The 27,542-nt window shown below is 35.2% G+C and overlaps 1 protein-coding gene across 1 annotated transcript in view; it reads left to right on the top strand.

Moving 5' to 3' along the window:
* The window catches only part of TBC1D22A (TBC1 domain family member 22A), a 148,855-nt gene extending 127,602 nt beyond the window's left edge, over positions 1–21,253 (top strand). The window contains exon 13 of the mRNA XM_026046430.1: positions 20,628–21,253. Coding sequence (XP_025902215.1) covers positions 20,628–20,756 — 129 coding nt within the window. The 3' untranslated portion in view covers positions 20,757–21,253. The remainder of the gene's footprint in view (positions 1–20,627) is intronic.
* Positions 21,254–27,542: the final 6,289 nt, after the last annotated feature.

Raw genomic sequence — 27,542 nt, 5'->3', positions numbered from 1 at the left:
TGTCTTGACAGACTGAATGTATTTCAAGATTTGGTCAGAATTTGAAATCTAAATATAAAACTTCAATAGGAGCTTTCCTAAGCTCCAGCTGATCGGTTGAGGCCAAGGCCCAGTACTGGAGTTAGGAGAAATGGGAAAGTGATATTTGAGTTCTTACTTTAGTTCATCGTATTTTTTTGGACAAATCTGTAATTTTTAGTTCTGTGTTGAATAGTTACTGCATATTAATTCTGTATTTTTGTTAAGATGATAGTAAGTAGTCATCTATTATTTTGATGGAGGATAAAAAAGTTCATCTTTTTAAACACAAACCCAGTTGAATTCTTCACCTTGTCATTACTGACGTTACTAACTCTTGTATAAACTTGTTGAACAGCAAAAGGTTTTCTCAAAAACTGTTAGAAATACGTATTGGAGACAGTGCGTCTTCCACCTCCTACTTAGCTTACATCTGTGAAGGGAGAAGGGCAAGGAGAATTTAAAACAAAGCAGTCCCATAGTGTTTGAGCTTGCTGACTTCTCCATCTTTAATATGAAGTGGTGGCCTTGGTGCACACATAGTGCACGTGTGGCAGCCTGTTTTGTGCAGAAGTGGTGATAGGATGACATAGGATTCACATTACTGCTGAATTCACCTGTGCATGTTGGTAATATTACTGGGAGCGAAATGCTAACGTAATTATTTTTATTGTAATATATATTTTTAGCATGGATTTAGCAGGATGTAAGGGAGATGGGGCAAGTCCCTGAAATGCAGTTGCAGCATTAGCTGGAAGGAGCTGTGGTTGTGTGTCCCTGCTGCAAAAGGGTCATGTTTGCTGCTGCTGCTCCAGCAAGCTTTCATCTGTCTTTTTCATGCTCCACTCATTCTGAATTAAAAGCACGATCTCATTTAAGTTCAGGCTTTTGAGACTTTGGTAGAAATCAAACTGGAGGCAGCATAGATCAGTATAGTGAGACTTACCAGGTTTAAAAAGTTCTCTACTGCTCATGTCACTAATAAGGTGCAGAGATGCTTTGCTGTGATTGATAGAATGCATTTTCTTCAGAAATGTTCTAGCCCACTGATTTGACATCACATCAGGCATGAAAATCTAAAGCCTTCAAAGTTCTGACTATGCAGATAAAATCTTCTTTTATCTCCTTTTAAGATTTTTGGGTTCCCTTAATATGTGAGAAGGGCTTTGCCCATAGTCCAGAGGGTGATATTATAAAAGGGAATGATTAATTATTCTTCCCTGCTGTTCAGGTTCCTGGCAATCATTTTCAAAGTCATTTGATGCTTGATAGCTGCTAGATTGAATTGCTGAAAAGGCACCGTAAGAACCACAAGAAAAAAATCCATACCCCAAATTTCCTGATGATGCAAACAACACAGATAAATATAAACTCTTTGGGTTAAAATAAATAAATGAATAAGCTCTGATACAATCTTAAATATCAACTTCATACTGAATCTTTCATTTGGCAAAAACACCTATTTAGAGATATTTTTTCTAGTGATAATTCTTCATATAATCACTGAAATAGAATTTTGTATAATGCTAAATGCTAAATTTTTTTTTACTGCTGAAACTGGTTTAGTTCCAGAAGTGTAGCCTTTAAATAGTTATATAGAATATAGACAAGAAAATGTTGTTTCTTCTTGTTACAGTTCATCTGCACTGGCTCTGACCATAGTAACTCCCCTAATAAAGTACTGTCATAGCAGCATTAATACAGTGTAATAGCAGCATGTTTTAACAGCATGAATCAGCAGTGGACTGTGTTAGCTTTCCAAATCTGCACAAATCTTTCCAACTTCGCTATCTGGACAGATTTTTAGAAAGTAAATGAGGTAGCGTTGGGGCTGGAGTGGTTCCAGTCATCACGAGCAGCCTGAATTCCTGCTTTACTGATGCTGCAGGGATGCAGGCTTGTCCTACTGCAGTCTTGCTGAGCGGGCTATCATTTCTCTGGTTGTAGTATGATCACTCACAAGTAAGTGATATATTGTAGGCCATAAATATGAAACTGTAATGAAAGAATTTGACACTTTACTACCTTTATTGGTGGTTTCTTTTATTTTTAGAAATACACGTGTATGCTTATTTCAAAATATCACTTAAATATTTTTAGATGCAGATATTCTTACTCTTGTGAAGACTTCAAATACTCATCTACTTTTTGCTAATGCTTCTATATCCCTTGTAGCTTATCAGAACTCTTATAGTGTTGAGTTTATTCTCTTAATGGTAAGCATTATTGTACACAGATGTTTTATTGACAACAAAGGGAGCTTTAACTTCATTTTCTATTATGGATTTTTAATGGTAAGCTCTTAATGTAAGTTCATATAGGAAGATTTTTATTTAGCTATCTTAGACTAGTATGTGGGAAGAAAATAGTATTGCTCTGTTTGTGAAGGTAAAAAATATATATTTTTAATTATAGGTATTAAATATTTTCTACTAGGTTTAACTAACCAGTATTTTTCTAATTTTTATTATTTATTCAGTTAGTTGCTTAATTGTTGCTTCAGTTAAGAAGAAAGTACAAAACATTTTTTTTTCTAATTCATTCCCAAAAGCTTTATTTTTATATTTACTCTTGAAAAGTGATTTTATATTTGATAATAGAGAACAAAGCTGGATTTAGTTCCTCGATGTCTATATGTATTTTGTTGTACAACAAAATTTTGTACAAACAAAATACATATACACATCAAATATATGTTGTAAATGTGCAAAGTAATGATTTTATACTCTGGTCTTTATTGTTTTGGACTTTTAAATAGCATTTACCAGTATTAACAAAAAGTGACTGGAGGTCCAAAACAATCATGTTCTAATGGATATTTTGCTTGTGAATCTCTGTGGGAGTCTGTAGTTGGGTTAAAGATATTCAGCACTTTCAGTAGTGTTTGAAAGTAACCATAAAATAGATACCAGAAATCTGTGAGTGACACAAATTTACTGCTCTGTCAAAAGGAGGAGGACAGAGCATTATACAGAGCTATTGTGAATTGCTTGTTAAACTGACCTCTTCTAGCAAGCTGCATTTTGATGCAGCCCAATAAAAATGTTTACCCGTATAGAACAAGGAGAGCAGGACATAACTCTGCAGCAAGAGACTCTCCCCTTCGATGCACAGCTCCAGGGAAAGTCTTAGGGGAAACTATGGGGGTCACTGCTGAGAGTTATCTTGATAGGGCAGTGATGTGACCCTAAGATCGATACAGAAAAGTGTTCATTTTGCCTCTCTAGAGTGATATTGCGTCTAGTCTGACATCCAAATTTAAAGAAGTAGGGAGGGCTTGGAAAAAAAGATGATTTTCTGTGTTCAGTTTATTTAATCTGACAAAAAGAAAATCAGTAGGCGAATTGATTAATATACGAGAAATTTGATGGCAAAAAGATATGACACTGCCTTAATTTAGCAGAGAGAAGGATAACAAGCTGAAGCCAGACTAATTGAAGAGAAACAGGCTCATATAGTAAAGGCCAGTTAACCGTCCTAACACAGCAAGAAAGTCAGTCAGGGCTTTCTACATTTCTTAAGATTTCAAATCAATGCATTTCTAAAAAATGTGCCTTCTCTAACCAGAAACTGCTGGTCTTTATATACGATCAAATGGATTTTAAGTTTTGTTCCTCCAATCTGCAGACGAGGTCAGACCTTGATAAGTAATTATTTTTCCCAGCTTTAACATCTGAAACTCTAGGAAATCAGCTGCAAATTTCTCTCACATATCTCACAGATAATAATCCTACTAGCTGCTATCATGTTAGATATAAAGGGCCTCTGAAATACATATAATTGCCTAAGCAATTAGACAGTGGCCTTAAGCTCCAACTTTGCAATGATGGTCATCTTATCTAAAATCTGTAAGATGTTTTTGCATTCACACAATTACCTCTGAAACATTTTTCTGTCTAGTTGTAATCCATCAAATAACTTTGTTCCCCTTACTGGCTCCTAAGCACAGTGAGTTTTCATAATCCTTAGCAGTTCATTTCAGAAATGATGCTGTCGTTCTCAAGCTCCTGATCACAATGGGGGCTTCTTAGCAAAGGAAAGTGGTAATACCTGTGTGTGCCACTTTAGTCGGGGCCAGTCTTTTCACAATTTGGTAATGTTCTTTTGTGTTACTTAGTGTGTTGCCTAAGCCTATCAATGTCATGTTCCCTTTGTAAAAGTCTAAAATGTTGGATCTCTATAAAGCCACATTGCAGAGAAAAAAAAATACTGTTTTTTCTAAAAAGATACCAATAGTTTCTGAGTAATCACGACATCATTTTTGTCACTATATATGATAACATAGTGGTTCAGAGCTTTCTAAGTCTGAGACCAAATCCCATGCAGGGCTGGCAATGTCCTTTCCAGGCAGTGAGGACCAGCACATGCAGTTCAGATCCCCTTTTGTCTGGGGACAAAACATGGTGTCAGGAGTTTTGTTTGGTCCAGCTCCTACTAAGAAGACTAGAGGAGTATATCTGATCCCTGGTGTGTGTGGCCTGGTGAGATTTCCTCTACGCCTTGCTTTATGGGTTGCATCGCCCAGGGATGCTGTGGCTGTCAAAGTTTTAAATCAAATCTTTCACATGATGGAAATCTGATTTTCCTGGCCTGTAGGTTTCCAGGAGAAAAGCTCTTTCTGATTAATAAAGGCATTTTTCTTTCATCAAACAATGTTTGTATTTATTTTCAGTAAATACCACAAAGAGATCTATGTGCTTTCTCCATTTCAATATAAAAAGCATTTTCATGAACAAAGAAAAACTGTTCTTCCTGAGCAATTTAAGTGACCTGCTAAACTAAATGCGCCAGCAGAGCTTCCATTTAGTTAGTAATTCCCAGCTGTCACTGGAGACATCTCTCTACAAAGAAAACTGTTTTCTTTCCATGTTTATTTCTTCGGCAGAAACTGCTGCATAACAATGTCAATTATTGGCCTTATCAGCGTATAACCCTGGAGAAGACTAAAATCACAGGAGCCTGTACACTTGGCTACCAAACTCAATCAAAACTACTGATAAGAGAACAAAAAGAAACTAAAAGCTTTTGGAGAATGAGCTGAATAATAGGATGAAGTGACACATGTCTCTCTTTGAGACAAGCAGATGGAGGAGGATTAATTTTATTTCTTTCACTAGTCTGTACTCTCTTATGGTTTTGCTAAATGCTGGTGCATGTAGATTTTTGTTATCTTACAACAGAATTGTCACATTGCAACAGCAAGACAGTAAAAATAACAAGAATTAAAATGCCCATTGTTTTGTCATCTACTTGTAAACAAATTGGATTGAAAATCCTTCCAGAAATGTCATTATAACAGATTGACTATTGTTATAACCTCCTGGTTAGAGCTCTCAGCTGCCATAAAGAGGAAGATCTTAGCACAAGACGGCTCTTTCACTCCATATAGTGGATTTTTTTTTGCATTAGAATTCAAAAGTATGTAATCCCTTGCCAATATATTACGAGGTGCAGTTTATGCCCTCCTAATTCATTTTTTGCACAGTTGCATTTGCTTGCCGTAAGCTGAGTAAATAGCAATACTCGCCTTCCGTCCTTAGGCAATGGTTCATCAAAGCTCTGTGTTAATTTTTATTCATCGCAGGTGTTACACTTACGTTTGGTTTCAGGTCCTGATTTGCATGGGACAGCAGATTAAACAAGGATGTCTGAAATCGCTAATAGCTTTTGCTGTTTATCGTGTCCTTCCTGAAAGATTGCCACCCCCTAGGAAAAGATGACAGAACCAAGGCTGTAGCAATCTTTGAATTGAGAGCTTTCAGAGAAGCCCGTTAAAGTAAACCAAAATTGGCAACAATAATACACCTCTGAAAGTTGTGTTTCTGTATTTATATCTTTATTCTCCTCTGTAAGAAAAGACTACTTCTTCCAATATGTGCTCTGGTTTCACCTCTTGGAGTGTACTGTGATAAATAGAGGAATTCCTCCTGTCATCTGCCTCCTGGGGAACAGATAAGAGTCACTGAGTCACTGCGGGCATTGCAGCCCCTCACACACTGAGATTCTACCACATAATAAACCACTGAAGTAGTTCCCACTAGAAACGTTATCACTGTTTCGGCCAAACCCTTAAGCACCTTTTGGTCATGTTCATTGATTTAAACAAAATGACATTTTATGCACAAGATGTGGTTTTCCTCAAAGATTTAATTTTGTCAAAAGCCCAGTTCTCCATAGAAAATCAATTCTGATATATTATATTCCTTAAATGTGATTTTTTTATTTGTGATTTTGAGTCATTTTTTTTTTCATATTTTCTTTTGAGGCTTTTCTCTGTGCCCTTTCTTAATGTTATTTGCATTTTTACCAAACCACATAGGCTTGAAAACTCTAGACTTAAGAAAAATACTTAGAACTGCTATTAAAATTTAGTTTATATAGCACTAGTTTCTGTCACATACTAAAACGATTGTTAAGAAAAAAATGTTTCTTTTATTCATATTGATTTTTTGTGTTTTTCTAAGATTGTCTTTGCACAGTGGAAAATTAAGCCTTTTGCCTTGCCTGATCTTTGATGTGAGGTCTGGAGTTGCTTTACCAATGCCAGAGTGCCTGATGAACCAAACCATCCTAGGGACTGATATGGTGATGGGGCCACCTGCTTTCGTTATGGAGATTTTTATAAAGCATTAAAAGTACAACCTTGATTTACTTCATTACATGTATGGAGCAGGTTTTACCAAAAGCAAAGTACTCCTGGGTAAGCTCTGTTAGGACTTTAATCACAGAAGTCTTAAAATCGGCAGGATTATTGTAGCACATTGTCATGCATGAAACTGAAAAAACATTCTTTTTTATTTCTCTTGTTTGTGTCTAGAGACTGTTTCTTTGTAGATAAGGGAAGAATAAATTCTGCATTCAGCTGTAGATTTGCGAACTTGTATTTTCAGTGAAAAAGGAGGTGTTTTTTGTCTTGCATTGAAATTTGATAGCAATTTCTAGCTAGGCCAAAGCTGAATGTTCAGATTTCTGTTTTACAAGTACAATGATATGTAAGAAAGGCATGTAAGTATTATGCAAGTAAAATGTGTTAGTATTTTAGCTAAGAATGCTAGGATTTTAAGATGTTTGAATGCTTCTTCTGTTCTTCATATGTTGATTTAGAATTTTCTTTTATATTATCCTGATAATACTTTTCTTTCATTTATATGATTTCGAAAAATTGAAGCTCTCTGGACGTTGGATGAGAGCAATTTGTTTGGCAAAGGAAGGATGCTTTTCTTTAAACTCTTCACTCCTTGCATTTTTAAAAAGCAACAGTAGATTGGAGGTAATGAATAACATGCCCTAGCAGAGAGAAGATTAAGATCAGTAAATAATGGGGGTAGAGATTTAAGTTGTAATATAATTTTTGTGCAAGATCAAATAGATGTGATTTGTTCTACTTTAATTTATGAAACATTAGCTAAAGTAAAGTCTGGGAGCACCTTCCACAGAATATCAAGAGGTAAAGGACAGTAAATATTTTAAGAGAAAGCTTAATACATTTATGTGAGCTGTTATCTGTTATAATAGAATTAATGGGTTTGGGTTTCTTGTTTATCCTTAGAGTTTGAAAGGCATCTTGAGCTGAGTTGAGAATCATGCTTTTTTTTTTTTGGATAATATTTGTATTGTTTTAGATGATTTTTTTTTATATTTATCTTATTCTATACAAGTATATTGTGTTATTAGAATCAATGCTTCTGTCAGGTTGCTTGTGGAAGCCGATCTGGTGTTTTTCTCCAGTGATGCACTGTTCGTTCTCACAGCTACAAAGGAAAAGCATTCTGAAGTATTTTGCTCTAAAGTATCAGGAAACAGAAAGGCCATTTTTCTTTATTATTTGTTTGGTTTTGTACCTTGAGAAAACCTGTGCAGTTTAGATGAGCCCCTGCCTGGTGCTCTTGTCCTTTACATTTGCAGGGCGCATCAGGGAAGCTTACTCTCCGTGTGAACTGTTATTGATTTCTGTGAGGCTTCCCAGGTTTATCTGGAAATTATCAGCAGTCAGATTCCCTGCCAGTGTAAAGACATAGGAGATGGGTCACGTTCTTTGTCTGTCCCTTGCTTTTGATGTGGTCTTCATGAAGGTGGTTTGCTTCTCTTGAACCTACCCATATGCTGTTGATCTTCTCTGTTAACGTCTTTAAGTTGGCAACAACTGTCCAAATATTTTGTGGGTTTTGCCCTGGCAGGTGTGGAATGGTTATTTATTATCCAGGGCAAAACAGCTATTATGTGGCTTCCAGAGGTTTGGATGCTTGAACAACCTGATGGAGACAGGCTGTTCCAGGCCTGTGTTCCCAGGTTCATGGCTAAAGTCTGTTGAATTTGCTTAGGGCATTTTATTAGTTCTACCAAATACACTAGTTTGTGTCCACTGTGCATTGTGAAATACTTGTTAAGCTGCATATACATGGAGTTTTGCATCAGCAATCCATAACACATGTTTTCAAAAAGTAAGAGATTGATTTCTCTTAAAACAAGTTAAAGATGAGATTTTACTCAAGCCAATTTACAGCGTGGAATACATATTTATTAAAATGTGCTAGTTGCTTTAAGTCCAAAATATGTACTATTTTTGATATTCTTTTCTGATGTGGTTCATTACAGTCAGTTAGTATCCTGTGGTTTTCTTTTTTCTTTTGCTGTCCATTTAATTCTTCAGACTGTGATACTTAGATTTAAAAATCATCAGGGAGAGGGGAATGTATGTAAGCAAGAAGCTGTGCAAACATTTCCATTTAAAATGTATTGGCATATTATGATCTGGAAAACCAACCTCCGAGGAGTGGTTAACATACCAACTTTATGGAGAGAAAGAATTGTAAATTTTCCATTTGAAGCTGCTATACAATTTCTTTTTTTTTCTCATTAGACTATAGGAAAATCAATAGAATGTAGTAGCTTACTCATGGCAATTCATTTCAGAAACAGAAAGCTCTGTTGTGACTGTTGCATCTTTGATATGTACAACAGGCCCTGTGCTTCAGTGAATTATTTTTTTTCTTTTAGTAGGTAGGCTTCTGGTCGTCATGATTGCCTGCTCTGCATAACTGCATCTGCTCTCCTTAATTTGCTGCTTTTTGCATGGGCCTACTGGCAAGTGATAAGCTTAGGCTTTCTCGTTTTAGCACTTGCTATATTTTATATTTTGGTATATAAGAAATACACCATTTCCAAATATCGGCAATATTTCATAAAACAATGAAGTCTAGTCAGAGCAATTCAGCACCATCTTGCCTTGTGCTGGAGCCAGTTGTGTTGTCCTTGAAATCACTGAAATCTTCTTGGACATTTCCAGGGATATTTACATTTCATATGAGATTTTTTTTTAATTGTAGGTAGACAATAAGGAAAAAAAGCACTAACGTTTTTGTTTGATTGACTGGAGTGTGGATATATATCACACCTCGTTGTGTGATATACCTGATTGAGGCTTGAATAAGGTGACCTCTTCCTTGAGTACAGAGTATTCTGTATCTGTGGCTGGACTTCTATTTTGCATGCATATTTTTGAAGCATTTTGGGACAATTTGGTTTTGTTTATGGAGTTAAATAACTTTTGTGGCAATGTTTGCTTTGTGTTTAGGTCCATATCCTTAACCTTCTCTATAACCTTGCAGTTAGTAACTCTTCTAAGATCTAATGTGCAGATTTATGTTTTATGTTTTTGGAGTGGAGGAATTACTTATGGTTTTGGTTTTGTTTTATTTTGATAAAAAGAGCATAAGACTACCTACTATATCAGATAAGATGCAATTCTTTAGTGTATTTTTAGGGCATGTGAATGTATTTATTTTCATATGAATCAAGTTAGCTGCAACCCCCTATAAAAGAAGATGTAAATCTTCTGTTCTGCTAATGTAAGGATAATTTCCCTAACAGTTTTTTAAAACCACATATTTTATGATTAACAATTAAGGATGCTAATGACTTGCCTAAGCCATCCATACAGGATGAAACAGGACTTTAATTGCTGTTTTAGAGTTTTTAATATGCTGAGTCCAAGAATCTTTGTCAGCAGTCTTTAAAAGTAAAACATGAAAGGGAAATGATCAGACTCATCCACTTTTCATAAGCTTTCATTTCAGTATGTTTAAATGCATTGCTGTGAAGTTCTTTCTTCTTAAAATGAGAGTTCTTAAAAATATGAAGTTAATTATAAGGATAGTATATTTCCATATATTGTCAGAAGATTAACAGGAGATTGTTCAGTTAAAGTGTCACCTTCTATTTTGAGAGCTGTCAGGCCGACTTGTTGACCAATTTCAGAATGTGGCAGCTGAGCCTTTTCTAGCTATTGCTATTTCTCTATTTTTAGCAGGGATTTCAGCTCGAACTTGAGAATATTTTTAAACTAATAACAGTAATGTCAAGGAAATCAGCTGCAGAAGACTGGATCAGCTAATGCATTTCAGCAGTGAGTTGGGGATGTTTGTGGCTGTGTCTCACCAGTAATTTTAAAGAGGAGTAACAGATTCAATTGCACAACTCCTGGTCCAGACTAGGCAAGAATAGACGAGTTGATGACACTGAAGGCTAAAATAAATGCTTGAAGAGTAAAAAATGTGTATATTTTTTAGAATGACTATGCATTTGAATTGCTGAGTGTAAGCTAGTGACAGGAGAAATTGTTAGCCTATTCATGGTTTTTTTTTATTATCCGTTTTAAGATCCAACAGGACTAGTTAGAATGTTGAATAATCTTTTTGTCTGTAGTTTAAGAGAAAATGTAAGAGTCCTTTCAATAATTTCTGCATGCATTAGTCTGGTTTAGCTAATAAGCAGAAAAGATAGGTATAAAACCAAATCAAATTTGGCATTGAATCTAATAAGATTCAGTATTTCAGCAATTATTGATTTTTTTTCTTTTATTTTTCCTTTTCCCCCCACCAAACTGGGAAATAGCAGTTTGGCATGCCAAAAATCTAAGTCTTCTAAATCATTCAAATTTACTATGTTGTTGAAACCTTAAAGTATTTCAAGACTGGTGAAATGCTCCATTTAGGCTATGCATAAAATAAACATATATTTAGGCATAAACATATATTTATTATTTTTAATAGCAAGATTGCTCTGCGTAGACCATGAAACTGAGCTGAAAGACTGTGTGGTAAATTTTCACGAGCAAACTGCATCATTAGATAAATCAAAGCGTGTATCCAGCCTGGGCATTTAACTGTGTCCCATGCAGCCTTAAATTCTAATACTATATAACAGATAAACCATTGTTTCCCCATCTTCTTATCAAAGTTTAAATTCCCCCACAATTTTTTGAAGGTAATATTGTTTCCACAGACCTAACCAATTTTGTGTTATCTAGGCTGGCTCTTCCAACCCTGTCCATGTAGCCTGTGTCGTAGCCTCCTGCACTTGGGAAGCAGCACAAATGATCCACTGTGGCACAGGAGAACTGCAGCTCCAGTTAGCTCTCTTAACCTTTATCTGCAGGAAGTGTTTCTAAACTGCAATAAATTACCTTCTCCTACTCTCTGTTTAATATGAGATACCTAAATCTTAGTTTTCTCAGCTCCAGCTGTGCACAATAGGGAAGAAATGTTTTCTCTGACTACAAGACATAGGTAATTAATAAGACGCACAGCGGTCCCGAAATATAGCTCATTATATGCAACTCTGCGTAGTAGGTTAGGACAGCTGGAGAAACAAGAAGTGGCAAGAGCCCAGGGAATATTGCTGACTGCATTGAAAAAAGGTAAAACGCTGCTCAGGAAGGGAAAAAAAGAGCTCAAGACAGAGCGAGAGCTCTGCTTATTTGGAGTGTAACATGTCAACAGCAAGAGGCAGAGAGAAAGGAAATGTAGCTCTAGGGCAGCTAAACAAGGTCAGCTCTGCTGTGCAGTGCGCGCTGAGACTTGGACTTGCCTGTTACCAGCCGTCGCATCTGTCACTGCTTTGATAGTGGGCGGAAGGAGGCCGAGTTGGGCTGAGTCTAGCGCGGTCCCAGCGCGGTGGTGCCCTTCATCAGGAGCATCGGGGAGGGTGGTTAAAGGTCACTGCACAGCACATCACCAGCCTGGCACCTGCAGCAGCTCGCAGGGGCTCAGCGGGGCAGTAGCCCTGGCGCTTCTGGCTTCCCCTTTGCTCTGCAGCCCACGGGAGGGACCGTCTGTGGGGATGCCCACTTGCCATCCGTGCCCCCTTTTCCTTTCACCCTTCACAGTCTCAGAAATGCAAAAGTGTAAAAGGCTTTTATGAGGAAAATAAGAATTTAATCATTCCTATATTCATTTTTGGTCTATATAATAGTTAAATATGATTGGGAAAAAAAAAATTGAACCATTAAGTCCCATCCTGGCTGTCTCTGGCATCGCATTACACAATTCCCCTTAAAATCATAAGAGCATTTCAAAAGTTTATATGCATGCATATATGCATGTTTCTTTCTGGTTTATATCATATAGTAAGACAAAATGGTAATATTTCTAGCAATAATCAGTTTCTTCCTTAGCTTGTCTCCATATTTTCTCTAAATATAGTATTATTGTACTTATTAGCTCTTTAGCAGTAAATGGTATGTTCTAAAAGTTCAAGCAGAACATTTCAAAGTACAAATAATTCCTATAAAGAAATAATTTAATCAAGTTGTCAGTATAAATGTTGTGGTGTTCTGTAGTATACCTTGTGTGTGTGTATAATGTGTAGCAGATGCAGCTCTTGTTCAAATTAGAGCTATTACAAATTCTTTATATATATACTCCTACACTGTAATGCTACAAGTTCATGATCATAAAATAATGTAAGATAGTACAAAACAGAACTCCAGTAGACCAGTCGTATTCAGACCATAATTACCTTGCAGCTTGCAAAAGGAGGATTAACAATTTTTCTGGAAATGCTATAGTTTAGGACTGCCTTTTTATAAAATCAGTACACCAGTTCTCAGATTAGACATTAAAAACCTAATTCTCTTGATTTTCCTCCATGTTTTCTAGTATGATTTTTAGATATTATCATTTCTGTGTTAGCTAGACATGTCCGGACCCTTTTCTATTCCTGGCTTTATGCTCTGTTCTTTACATTCTGGCCTGAATGTTTCTTATTTTGTAAAATAAATAAATAAATAAATAAATAAAAATGCAATTGAACTCTGTCAGTAGTTCACACAGACAAAAAGTCTGAACTGAGTTTTCCAATATATAAATATTTTATCCCAAGAGAGGTTTTTTTGGTGCTCTACTCATTAGAATAACTTCTTTTACTTGTTAATAAATATCAGTCTGTTTTTTGTTCTGCAGTCATTCTTGATAGGCCTTCCTTCAGAAATGAAGGGTCAGGGATAAGAAGAGAAGACAGTGTTGTAACTATAGATATTACCAAATAACCAGTATTTGCCAAATTTTATGAAAAATTGTACAGATTAAAATGTTGAACTGTGTGGGGATTACAAGGAATGGAGCTTGAGTGATTTGATTTTGATGAAAACCAAAGCAAATCTAAAGAATAAGGGCTCTGAATTTTTTTTTTTTTTTTTTTTTTTAGATATGTTGTGTGTTAGTTTGTAGTCTTGTAGTTACTGGATCTTGCATGAAATATTTTCTTTTAAAGGATTCAAGAATTCTTTTCAAGGCCATTGTTTAGGAGCTATTATTACTCTTAGATCTTGTGTTATTACCATGTTGCTTAAAACATAGACCTTGTGCATTACTTTTCATATTTCTGTATGACAGCATTTTAGCAATTCTAATACTATTTTTTCTGTCTAGAGATTAGGGTAGTTCTTGAAACTAAGGAAAAACCTAAGGAAAAATTCTTTTTTAAAGTGCATTTTTGGCACTATCTAGCTGCTAATATGTGCTTTAGCATACTTTAGCATATTTTACAGAAACACGTACAATAGGGTTGCTGGGAAGGAGTGCACAAGCTGTCATATCAGACCTGTCTTTTTGAGGAGAAGCATCAAATTTGTCTTTTTTTCCATCATCATCAATCTTCTCCAGCAAATTGCCTTGACGTTTTAAAGATGATAGAGAGCAGTCATGCAGTAGCACTGGTCAGCCCACTCGACACGCTGCTCTTCATCCTCTCCAGTCCTATAGACTGTGCTTGTCCAGCATACCACATGCCACATGCTCTGGGTGTCCCTGCTTGACCAGGAAGGTTGGACTAGACGATCTCGAGGTCCCTTCCAACCTTAAACATTCTGTGATTCTGTGATATAAATTTTAGAAAGAGGTGAAAACAAAGAGGCATTTGTACATAATTTGTAGTTTCTATATTTATATATATATATAAAGTTATATATAGTTTATATATATATATAAAGTAGATATTCCACAGATCAGGAGTTATCTATTGCTTGTGGATGATTAAAATATATATGATTCTTTCCCAGTAGGAAAGAAGCCTGTTACTGCCTGAATAGAATGAAGAAAGTGAGGCTGGAAATGGGTCTATTTTTCCTTTTATACTGTACCATTAGAGAGCAATGCTGCATACAGATTGATCTGAATTGGCGCTAGCAGGCTAGTTCATGCAGATAGACCTCAGGACAGGACATGAATATGGATATTTAGCACAGTAAAAGTGCAGTGAAACTAGAATACTCAATTCTCAAAATAGAAAGGCTGTAATTTAGACTAGTCTGTTGAAGATGCAGCCAAAGCATAAACAAACATTGGACTGGGATTTTGGAAACCACAGCTCTGCTAATGTTCTGCTAACTGCCCTTGGGCAAGATACTTCATGCTGTCCTTAGTTTTACATGGGAGAAAAATAAGAATATTGATAACTTTCAAACACATTTACATTTCAAAAGCTTCTTTGTGAAGGCTAGGTGGAATTATTGTGACAATTATTGTTGTGACATTGCTAAGTTATATTGCAACCAGTATTTTCAGTGAATTCTTGTGTTTCATTCTCGCTTGTGAATGTTACATATCTGACATAATAGAGGCCACAGATGGCACCCAGCAAAAGCATATGCTACAATTCTCCATCTGGGACCTTTCATATGACTCAAGTTGTTTCAACCTCAACCATTAGTTCATGTTTTTGGCTCTAAGGGTTGCCAGTTCACCTCTATGTAAGCTATGAGAGATGGTCATTCTCATAATTCAGTTTTATAAAAGTTAAAGTCATTAAAGTGTGATCTCTTAGACACTGCTGGAGAGCAAATAGGTCACGGTTGAAAAGCATTGTGTTCTTATTGGTTGTCCTGTATCCCTTCACATGTGTAAATATTGACTTTTATAACAGTGTCAACACTAAATTATAACTGCATTTTGGTAGCTATGAAATAGATTTTAAATTACTATAATATGCAATATTATGAAATGTATGAAAATGATGGATGGTGAAAGAATTTGGAAAAGAATTTCTTTAAAGCCAACTTCGTGCTAAATCCCCAGCTTGATTGAAGTGCTTTGAAAAGAATGACAATTGTTATTATTTAATAGAAAGTCCACCTTTATTTATCTTTTATGTACTTTATTTTTACGCTATGAAGTGAAGAAATAGGTCCACCATTTTTTCTTACATGGTCTCCTAAGAAGATAGGGTAGGATTTTCTTATGTTTTGCCCCCCTGCAAGCTGTACTTAAACATTGCTTTAACAATTAATTATTCCAGAAGTCTCACATAATGGGCTCTACAGGTAAGAATCCATGGGAACAGATATGTGACTAGAAGGTGGAATTGTGGCCATTTAAAAATAATTTAAAAAAGGGAAAGTGGTATTTGTTCTGTATGCTTATCAGAGTCTTGTTATGAAAAACAGAATTAAGCAGGCTGCTAAAATATGCAATATGATTTGTGCTAACTGTATTAAATGTATAAAGAACATCCAGATACTTTTTTCAGCCTTGGTGCTTTGTGAACAATTTCAGTGAAGCTAGGAGGTATTTGGCAAATTCCCCAGCCAGGCAACATTGCAGTATCATTTAAATTAAGCAGAAAATATTAATCTTGCAGGAACGTTTTTAAAATATTGCTTTTTAAACTTTTCTTGTTCCAAAATATATTAAACTTTATCACCAATAAATGTTTTCTTAGTTCAAGTGCATAATTCATCATACTCCAAAGGTAGCCTCGTATATTTCTCTATTGGATAGGAAAATGAACGAAATCAGCTAGCAAGGATGCCTTATTTACACGTTCTACTAGTTCTTACTGTATCTGTTGGCAAAAAAAAAGCAATAATAACTATAATTTATTACTCTTTAGTCATGTTTTATGTAGTCACTTGTGGCCTTCCATAAATGTTAAGTGCTAAATTAAACAGTTTTAGATTGACTGGTCAATTGTTCTCGTAAATATAGATTAGCATATATTTGTTATGTTCCTTCCAATCAAAAGACTCAGGTTTTGATTTTTGTTTTGTTTCTAAGACTGATGCATATTCACAGTAAATGCAGCAGTAATATGTTCTGCAATTAAAGAAAACAGAATTTTATTTAGGAAGGTTTTTTTTCAGTTCTACTTATTTTTATCAAGCTCTAAGATTAATTTTTCTCTGAAACAGTTTTTAAGCTCTGTAAAGTAATAGATTAAAAGAAGATAAACTTCATCTTTACTAAATCACTGAGGCAATGTGTCTTGGGGCTGATCTGTTACTTCACTTGTTTATATAATGCATATTCACTACTGAGTACCAATCTTTCCTAGCAATTATAGCATCATCTTTTTTTCCTTGATAACAGTGGGCAAGATGCCATTTCAATGAGAACAGTATTGGACAGTTGATACATAAATGACAGAGTAATTCATATATCCAATTCTGATGAAAATATGAATAAGTTTGGAAGTAATTATAGAGTTATTAAATTAGTTCTTATCAAAAAGTCCTATTTGAGCTGGTTGTTAAATTTCATATAGTTGTGAATATTAGATGAACTACTGTGAGGTAATGTACTTCATATGCCACAGAAAGCAAGATCTAACAGTTTGAGTGGAATGTCTGATTTCTTCCTCTGTTGCACTTTGTGTTCTAGAAGGAAAATCATGTATTTTTGTCAAGTTCTCCACAGTTCATGTAGACTGTTGACTTGTTAGATAATAAGCACCTTCAGTGCTTTGAAAAGGTAAATACAATGGCATGGATGTCTGGTTTAATTTTTTTGAGCAGTCAGATGTTTGTGAAAGTGACTGCTATGAAGATTCTTAAAGATTAAACTATAATATGGTAATATTTTCTGGTAGGCATAACCACTATGATTACCTTGACTTCAAAACTGAATGTATAAGCAGAAGTCATTTATCTACAAAAATTTTCTGTGTTTCAGGGAGCTGAAGCAACATTTTCTAGCTCAAAAACATGTACAATTCCCATAGAAACAAGTTGACAAAATGGTCAAATATGTGACCAAAGTAGACTCTGCTCATGTACTCTCATTCTGAAATGGTTTAGCTCTAATTCAGTAGCTGCAGAGCAGATTACTGGTACCTTGTACACAGGCAGGTGTTTGTTGCAAAATCTGATGAGGTGATGTTCTCTAAAGTACAAACGCTGAGATGTTATAGGAAACTCACAGGCCTCAAGGGCTGGACTGCTGGTTAGGACTACATTTATTTAAACAGGAGCCCAAAAGAAATCCAAACGCTGCTCAAGTGATGCAAACCAGCTGTACCAGCTTGCACCAGCAGCATCTGTAACTATAAACATTAAATTTGATGAATTCACAGAACTAGGTAGTACTAACTAAATTTAGCTACCATGTTGTAGAACTGAGAACAAGTTATTTCATAATAAAAAAAAAAATCATTTTCATAGAGGTAGACATTCATTGTCCCTTTACACAACCTTTCTATTCCACGTTGCTAATTTATTAATTACAGTTATCAGCATAGTTGTCGAAGAAGCAGATAGAAATGAATTTGGCAATTGTTTAACACTTCCTTCTAAATATGCTCTCTCAAGCAGTAGAGATATTTTGATGCTATTGTTTCAATAGTAATTACTCATTATTAAATGTACAGTACTGCTTAATTTCTATCCTTTCTTGCTTCACCTTACCAGGTTTAGTATACTAATACCACGAAATAGATGAAGCTAAAATAATTACATCACACACATACTCAAAAAGACAAAAAAATAGACATGTTCCTCTCTGTTGTCATTCCTCTGTTGTTACTGTTTCCTGTAATCACAGAGTCCTTATTAATCGCTCCTACAGCTGTCTTCCAGCAAAACAAGTGCAAATGAGGGAAACGGGGACAAGGCAAGGAAAATGAGGGTCTTAAAAATAAAAATTCATGTAGTTATATGTGATATCACAGGATTCTTATTTATAGCACGATAGTAGTTGTGTTTTTAATTAGATTCCTACTTATTCATTCCCACTACTCAGAATAAATCTTAACAAGCATATGAGTATTCTTTGTAGAATTTACATTAGTATGTATGCATATGCTCACAAATCTTTCTAATTTTTTTCTAGAAGTACTGAGCTTGTGGAAGCAGGCTTAACAGTTGCACATATTTCAAAGATTGTCTTACAAATCCCATCATAAATTTCAGTATTCAATTTGCTACAGTGATACTGATCCAAAAATTTCCCTTTTGCTGTTCTGCCAGAGCTTAAATTTTAAGGAAAGTTTTGCCAAAACAGTTAAAAGCATGAGGCAAGGAATCCTTGGGTAATCTTTTCTTTGGAAAATTTGACTCATGAACTTGATGTTTGGCTTAAAAGGTGGCTTTTGTATTTTGTTCGAGCATTTATGGGCTTTTGAGGTGACCTATTTAAAAAAATTAGACTTTCCAAGTTTATTCAGTTAAAAGCTTTATTAAACTGTCCCTTGCATAAACTCATGAGAGAATTTCTAGTGGTTAATCTTTCTAGACTCCAGAAAAGGGGCTTGTGTTACTCTACAGATGCTGCCTTTGACCACCTCTGTCACTGGGCCTTTGCCTACCTGGAAAAAAATTTTGCCTAAAGCTAATACGTGATGGAGGAAAAATTGATCTGTTGGGAAATATTTTAGGACAAGAAATCTGAAGAGAGGGAAACCAAGACATGGAACTGATATGGGAATTGACTGAAACACATAATGTTATATATTTTCATGCATAAATAGAATAACTTTTCATCAATGTCAGAGTCTCCTCCAGAGAATATCAGGGAAGAAGAAAGTATCTGGAAAAATCTCAGATTTAGTGAGTCATCATGGTTTTGAGCATATATGCAATTGTATAATTCCCTACTTAATTCCTTCCTCTTTACCCTAAGAGGACAGTATTTTGGATTAATTAAGACAAAATATAGTTGTAATGTCCTTTGAACATTTAGTGATGAGATAGGAAGTAAACATTTTTCAAGCAAATCTTTTGAAGGATCTTTTATGGTGGAATTAGTAGGACTCGGTCCTGTGCATCACAGGAGAACATAGACCTATAAAATCCTCAGGTTTGGGTAATCATTTCGTATGTTTGCTCATACCATATTGCTACAATAAAACATATGCCCTGTGAAAGCAGGAGTTCACATTTTAGCACCTTTTAAAAGTTCAAATCATCATCTGCAATTGCTTTTAGTAATGAAATTTAATCTATATTACTACATAATTAGTGTTGAAATAGATTGAATTAATTTGAACTGCTAATAACCAATGGTTATGTGGTATCCCTAGAAAGCAGCAGCAGTAGAAATTTAGTCCTGTTTGCATATGAAAAGACTAATTGGAAGAAAAAATTGCAATGCTCCCATTCACGCAGAGGTCTAACCTGAGTTACTTAACATCAAATTTTGATATGGAAATGCAGTGTAGTTAGCAACTTTATTTATCCGTAGATCAATGCTATTCATCTATCCAATAAAACATTATAGGAACATATAAGGAATTAAAAATAAAATTAGTATTTTACCGCTTCTTTAAGAAGAAATATGGTATGATGTGCCTCATGTTCACAGCTGGCAGAGAAATAATGAAGTAAACTGAACTATGGATTTTACAGACTGAAAGTAGGCTAAAGATGTTAAATGTAGAAGTTACAGGTGGAATTTTAAAAGAACTACACATAAAACAATAGGTTTGGGACTGTGGTTGGGATTGGAAGTCAATCATAAGACAAAACTAGAAGAGTCTGGCCTGTGTCAAAGTGATAAATTGGACTTATAGAGCCCAGAGTTCAATTTCTGGCATTGTTCTGCATGACTCAGTACTCAATCACCAGTTACAAAACCATGTGGGAAGACTGTTTTCCTTTTACAAACCTGACATGTGTATGGTTCTGTGTGGTGGCTGTGTGTGTCGCATGTGAGGAGCTGTGCCTCTGACTACCAAAGGGAAGGGGTCTCCATCCATGATCAGAGGCAGGGGAATAATCATATCAAGCAGACATAGGTAAATAAAATGTACTGACTTTTGGGGCAATAAAGCCTTCCTTTACTCCTAATATGTGCCAAATAAGCAAATTCACATACTTTTTAATTTTTCTAGGCACTAGAAAATAACTGTAGTTCAGCTACAATTAATAGCAGGTTTCTGAACGTTAACGGTAAGTACTTGTGTAAAAGATGTAAGAAAATCACTTAACCTAGTGGGATCTCAGATCTCTTTGGAAAAGCAAGATACTACATGAGTGATTGCTTATGGTGTATTACTTTGATGTTACACAGATATTTGAAAAAAAAACCATTTTTTTCTTTTCTTTTTTTCTCTCCATCTAGGAATTGTTGATATTTTTACAGAATTTGCCTACAATGCACTGGGAAAATGAAGAAGTTAGTGTACTGCTGGCAGAGGCATACAGACTTAAGTTTGCATTTGCGGATGCCCCCAACCATTACAAAAAATGAACATAAAGAACCAGAAATTGTTAAAACCAGCATGTTCTGCAGTATTATGGCATCAGTTATCCTGGTTGTGCTTTTGGTTCATTCTTCTTTTGTTTTAATTAAGATGACCATTAAAGCTCTGTTAAAATTTACAGAATGAGAATGAGATACCAAAGAAATGGACACAGCAGGGTATCAAATATTGAACGAACAAACTTAAAAGTGAACTTTCTTGCTCAATGTTAAAAAAAAAAGTTCTAATGTATTGGTCTTTTCTCCTTCTATAATTAAGAGAATTACAGTCTGTAAATTCTGTCCAATAATTGCTATATGCGCTTGAGACTTAAATTTTCTTACAGAATGATTATAGGATTATTTTGGTGTCATCTGTAATAAGTTTATCAGCCAGTATTGGCCAGTGATAAGAATTATTTATTTTAAGGGAGAAAAAAACTTCTCAGTCCTGAAGAGAATTTGAGACAGTAAGGCCCGTGTTTTGAGATTTAGTTATTTCTCAGAAGATGTTTATATTGTCATGCCATCTTTTTTTTTCTGGAATAAATTTAGAATACTTATATAGTTTAAAAAAATAGAAGGTTGCAATAAAAGGTTGACAAAATTAAAACATTTTCTAAGTACCACTAAGTCTTGTAGGGTGCATCAGAAGCCATACAAAGGAGTTACTTAAAGCTTAAGATTCATCTCTATTGCTAAAGCAAATCCCTCTATATATATTTTGGAGATTGTTTTTTTTTTTATTTATTGAATGAAGTAAAAGATGAGACATTGTTAAAATAATTAAAGCCTTTACTGAAAGGCTCTATAGTTTTTCAGTATGAAAGTTCACTTTTAAGAGATTTAAGAAGCTTGGTTTGCCAAGCAGGGTGCATTTTGATCTCAGTTGTTGCCTTATTCTCCATTTCTAGCATTTTAGAAAAGGAAAATTAACCGATCTGTCCTAAACTTATTTGTCTAAGTATTTAATAGTTTTTTTCACATATTACTCAGAGGAAACAAGAAGATAATTTCTAATAACAGTAACAGTAACTGTACTCAGATCACTTGTGTCTTTAGCAGAATAAAACTTCTCTGTGACTTTACGGAGTAAAATTAGTGTTTCTTCAATAATCATGAGAGTCTGAATAACTTCTTAAAACTTACTTAATTTAAGTGCACTATTTATTTTAGGAAATCTTTTCATATGCGGATTCTGATGTTGCTCTATTGGATGTAAATAAACTCATGTTAATTTGTGCCTACCCAATATATAGTTTCTTAAGGGTGAGAGTTGCAATAGGCAATATACTGGGAGCTCAGAACTGTTATTGCTCAGTTCAATTCTAGAGTTGCACAGTGTTGCACCAAAAATGTGTGCACTTTTTAAGTTTGGAAAATAAAAGATCTTCAAGAGTTTTTCTCTTATAGTATGTTATTGGAAGATTATTTTCAAGTCTTTAAAAATATATATTTACCTATTTTTTTAAAAAAGGCTTTCTAGATATGTTAGTTACATTACTTGTTTTAGGGGCATATAGGTTCCTGACACCCACTTTTTAAGTTACTAAGGTGTTTCGGGGTAAATAGAATACATTTTTACCAACATGTGGTTATATGAGATCTATATTTTAAAATTATATAAAAGCATAAGTAGGCTGGAAAATACCAACATAATTCAGAAGCAGCAAGGTTTGGTAACTAGGATGTATTTCTGTACTGCTGAAGTCATCTGCAGTCCTTAGTTGCAGTGTATAAAAATTCAGGCCTCCTAGATTATTGCATCCATGCCTACAGTGTGTAGTGGCTCTGTGTTTCTTAAATGTCAGTATACTCTTTTTTGTACCTTCCATTTATGGTCTAATGTATTAAGATTTATCTTTATGTTTACAAAGAATGTCATATTGTGCCTAACAGAGTATCTACCAATAACAGAATAAAAGAAACCTGAAATCTATGACCATTTGCTTTAGTTAAACTTCATATCTTCAAACATTTGTTAATATAAATGCATATTATTGTGACTAAAAAGAAGACACATAGCATTAAATGTACAATGTTGTAAGGGTTTTCTGCTATTTTTTTTTTATGAAGATGTTATTTAGGTAATTACATGTAACATAAAAAGTTGACCAAGAGTGGTCTGCTGTGTCAGATGCTTCTGCTTAACATATATGATACTGGATACATAAAATTTCCTTCGCCGGGTCCACGTAAGTTGACTGCCATGTCTTCCAAATTCAACAGGTACCTCTTACTTTCCTTTGAAGAAAGTATTACCGTGTTACCAAGAGAGGTCACATTTACTACTGTGTCTGTGTCAGAAGTTGAATATTGTACTTGAGCACATTGCTTTTTAAAGATAGTGGGACTTTTCCTAAAATAATACCAATGTTTATTAATTGTGTAGAGGGAGAATTCTCTGGAAAATATGATATAGGTACATAAATGATATTTATATATCTATAAAAATAGAAATAGTTTTCAGTAAATAGAAGGCCAACATCATTTATGTAAAATTTCCAAGTTTCAATACTTTAAAATTTACATGAAGTCATTTCATTTTGTTAAAAAATACGTAACAATTCTACATCTCAGGTAAAATGTTATTCAAAAAAAAAAAAAAAACCATAGAAAATGTTGTAATTTTATCATTCTTACATCCCATGTGGTTGTTTTGTCAAAATTCCAGATTCTGAGTACTATACAATTCATTTGTAAAATGTATTTTCTTATTAAGGAGGCATCTGTACACATCACTAATGAATCCAGACAGCAATTTCATAGAACTGATGTGAAATACTGAAAATTACCGTGTCTCAAATGTATGTTAAAAACTTTCTGTAATAACAATGTACAATAAAAAGAGATTCATAACAACAGTGTTTGAAAAGTGTAAATAAATTAGTCAAATATGTAAATATAATACATGGAATAAAATAGAAATGTAAGTTTGAAATCTTATGTAAGTCTGTAATTTGTTACAAGAAATTAGTGACCTTATTTTTTGGCTCAGTTCCATAGAGAAAGGCCCATAAATTTGTTTTTAACTTCGTAACTGTAGACTAAAAGTATGCAAGGTTCAGTTGTATGCTTCTGACAAATATTAACCCTGAGACACTGGCTAAAACTGTAAAAGTGATGAAAGATGAGGAAATAAATGCATATTTATGAAGTGCTATATAGAGTGGAAACTTTTTTATTATTATTATTTATTTATTGTTTTCATCAAACACACTCCATAGCACATCAAAATGTGGTTTTAGGTCTGGTTTTTTTCTATTTTTTTTTTTCCATCTTCATATCCTATATCACAAGAGCAAAAGCAGGGGGAAAACTCTGTTCCCAGTTACATTTCTGCAGCTCCCTGTCCATGCATCTTGTAGCTTTTGCAAGTTAGTAAGGCAGACAATCTGCATGCACTGTGTAACTACAAGTACTGAGCTTCTTACATGAGAAGCAAATGAGAATAAATTTGAGTAACAGGCAGATTTAAGCTGGGAGGAAGCCTATGAAATAAGGAAAAAGCAAACAAACGAGGAAGTCCAGAATTTTGTGGGCTTGGGAGGTGAGGAGAAGAAAATTCAGTTCAATGTGGGGCAGTGGAAGAGCTGCTAAGGTCTGGAAACTGGAGAATGATAAAAGCAGAGCAACAAGCAAGGAAATCATGTTTTATGTGTACGGAGAGGATCAAGTTCCCTGCTTCAAGGAAGCTGGAGGAGGAGTTCCAATAATTAACATCGTGAAGAATATAACAAGCTTTGTTATGTGAAAGGCAAAGTTAATTACTCTTATTACTCCAAATGCAGAACTGTTAAACACCATGCATGGCTTTCAGGAGGGAAAGGAAGACACCTTTCTGTTACATGCCTGAGTGACAACAAATTGCCATCGTGCTGGTTTTTCACCCTGAATGGAATTTGTGTTTCTCCATCTGCCGATCCTGCATAACATCAACAAAGAAATAGACTTCAGATTACTTTTTGAAAAGCTCCCGAAATCGAGGGTGGAATAAAGGTCCTAAGGTTTTCACAAGAGACACGCTGGGAGACTGAGCTGAAAGCTGTTTCCACATCTGCACATAAAAATGTATAGCAGTTATGGACATCTCATATTCTGGGCAAGCATCACAGAGATTTAAATGTAAAGTATAATAAAAGGACTTTCCAGAAATCAGACCCGCACTTCAGATTTCCTCCTTTAAAACAAGGGAGAGGGGAAAAAAAGGCTTTATAGATGCCTAGAACAGTAATGCCTCTAAATTCTTTGGAGACGGGAAAAGTAGAGAGGGGTAGCAGTGTCCCCAGTCAAACAATTGCTCACAGACAGCGCCTTGCCACCAGCTTCTACTCATCTATGTAAAAGAACTTCAACTCAAGTGCTTCTAATCAGTGTATGATGGAGAGTGAAGTCCCTGAACAATTTAATTCCAGATTAGTAGCATTTTTATAAATTAAAACTAAGAACTTGCATCCCATATGATTCCTTAAGCTGAGTATAGTTGAGGCAGCACCAGAATAAATAATTAAATCGCTACAGCACCGCATCAAAGAATCTCTTAAGGCTTCACAAGCTTTTATATGCAGCCCTCATTCAAGTCAAGACACATGCAAGATACGAGAGACTAACAGAGATACTATGGAAATCCTCTCAAAGACAAGTGCTCTGAAACTTAGATTTAGTCTGAAGTGTCTGAATGAGAATTAACGTGCCAGTAAAGCATGGTCGTGTGAACTGGGATTTCAGATGTTTGCTTGTGTATGAACTTCCTCAGCACAGAATTTTAATGTTCAAGTTTGTCACCAGTGCAGACTGAGCTCCTTTGGAACATAAGCTTCAGGCACGAGCTTATAAACTTGAACAGCAATGCAGACAGTCCCTCTGTTCCTAATACAGAATTAGCTGGAAACATCTAGAATTTCATTTTTCACTGATTTGACTTCTGTAACACCTTGATTTGGGAAACCAGCAATATTCCAGATGTTTCTCACCTTACCATCACTTATCTATGCCTATTCAGAAATTTCTTATGTGGGAGTGAAGGCCCTCCTGAATTCAGAGCAATAAACAAATAAATAACCCACAGGGAGAATAAAAGGGGTTTATTGCCATTAATTTCCTACCCGCAGAAAGGATGCAGGTTTCCTGACAGCGCACCTCTCAAGAATATTTGTACAAATTCATCCTCAAATTCAGGCTGCTGACTCTGACACACAGCTTTTGAAATTCAGAATATTTTTACATATTTCTGTCTTCTTACAGAAGGAACTGAGATTTCCAGTGAACTGTTCCTGCTACCAATACAAAGGACTTCCATACAGTCAAATCCTTTCACTATTTTAGCAGTATCAAATATACTCACAAAATATGTAGCTGTCATGAGAGCTCATGCAGGGTAACAGGATGCCCAGGAATACAGATAGTTAAATGGCTATCCTGCTATCATAAAATGCCATTTTAACATGTAAGGTAAATCAACAGACCTGGAAATTTTTCAAGTCTCTTGAAACCAAGTCAGTGGCTCCAGATCCCAGCAATCCTTGCTGAAGCACTTGCAAGCTCAGCTTACGGATCTGGAGAAAAATCATCGTCCTACACCTACGTGCTCATGCACAAATTTCTCCTTAAGGCATCAGTGAGAATTTGCTGCTGCCTTATAGCATATATGATCTCAAGCAAATATATAACTGATTTTGCATGTAGGAATGAATGAAACAAACAGGTCAATAAAGAAAACATGTTGTTAATATGTTTTTCCAAGATATTTTACCATTATTGCATCAGTGGAAAAACTTCTGCAGTTTCGAAAAAGGGGTACATTTCTCTGTCACTAAAAGACACACATATCTTTGTGACCATGTTGCTGTCACCAGATGCTGGGTGGCAGGCACGCTCACACGTGAGCAGGAACACTGAGGCAGCCTTTATATTCTGAGTAAGGAGGCAACTACATAAACATTAAATGTTTCAGAGGTAAAGGATGTGCATGGTAATTCTCTGTGATATAAAAGTTTAATAATTTAAATCATGCTGTCTAATACTACATCTGTTTTCTTAGAGATAATAAGATCAAAGACCATCTTTCCCCATCAGGCATCTGCATGTTTGCGATAACTTGTTTTCTTAGTGTAAATACTCTAAAAATAAAATATAGAATATGCTATAAGAGCAATTCATCTGGCAGGTAACTATAGCCAGCAAAGGACACTCAAAACCAAAAAGTATTCCACAGGAAAAGAGGCAAATGCCAAAAATTGACTCAAAGGGAGGATGTACATGGAGAAGATGAGCTACTACTGCTGGCTAAGTAATGACTTTGCCATCCCTATGCAAGTGATCTTTCTAGTTCCACAGCCTGTCAGAAATGTAGGCATTACATCTGAGCATGACACTCACGGTTTTATTAGTCAATGGGAGGAACAGGTACTTGGAGGTGCAAGTTTCTCTCCTTTAAGAAGACTTCTGAACTGTGTCTGAGTTGCAAGAATAAAAGTTTCCCTGTCCTCAACTGACATTAATGGGAGTCCAAGATGAGGAGGTCGTATTTGTATGTTGACATTGTCAATATCCAGGTGATTTGAATCTTTCCTGAACTGGAAAGAGACACTTAGACTAAGCTTTCCATAAATAAATCATAGATCTGAAAGTGGAATAATAGACCATCATCAGAAAAAGCGAGATTTCACATTGTCAGTAATCTTACACAGGTTTAACCTGGTCTGAAATAGCTCCTAAGGGTAAAACAAAATCAGAACTAAAAAGCTCCCTCAGTATTGCCTATCTATTGCAGGTAAACTAAATAAAAAACACTTC

This window comes from Nothoprocta perdicaria, unplaced genomic scaffold (assembly GCF_003342845.1).
Source record: "Nothoprocta perdicaria isolate Ctin4 unplaced genomic scaffold, notPer1 scaffold_44, whole genome shotgun sequence".
NCBI classification, from domain to species: Eukaryota; Metazoa; Chordata; class Aves; order Tinamiformes; family Tinamidae; genus Nothoprocta; species Nothoprocta perdicaria.
This window is presented reverse-complemented; position numbering and strand designations above follow the sequence as displayed.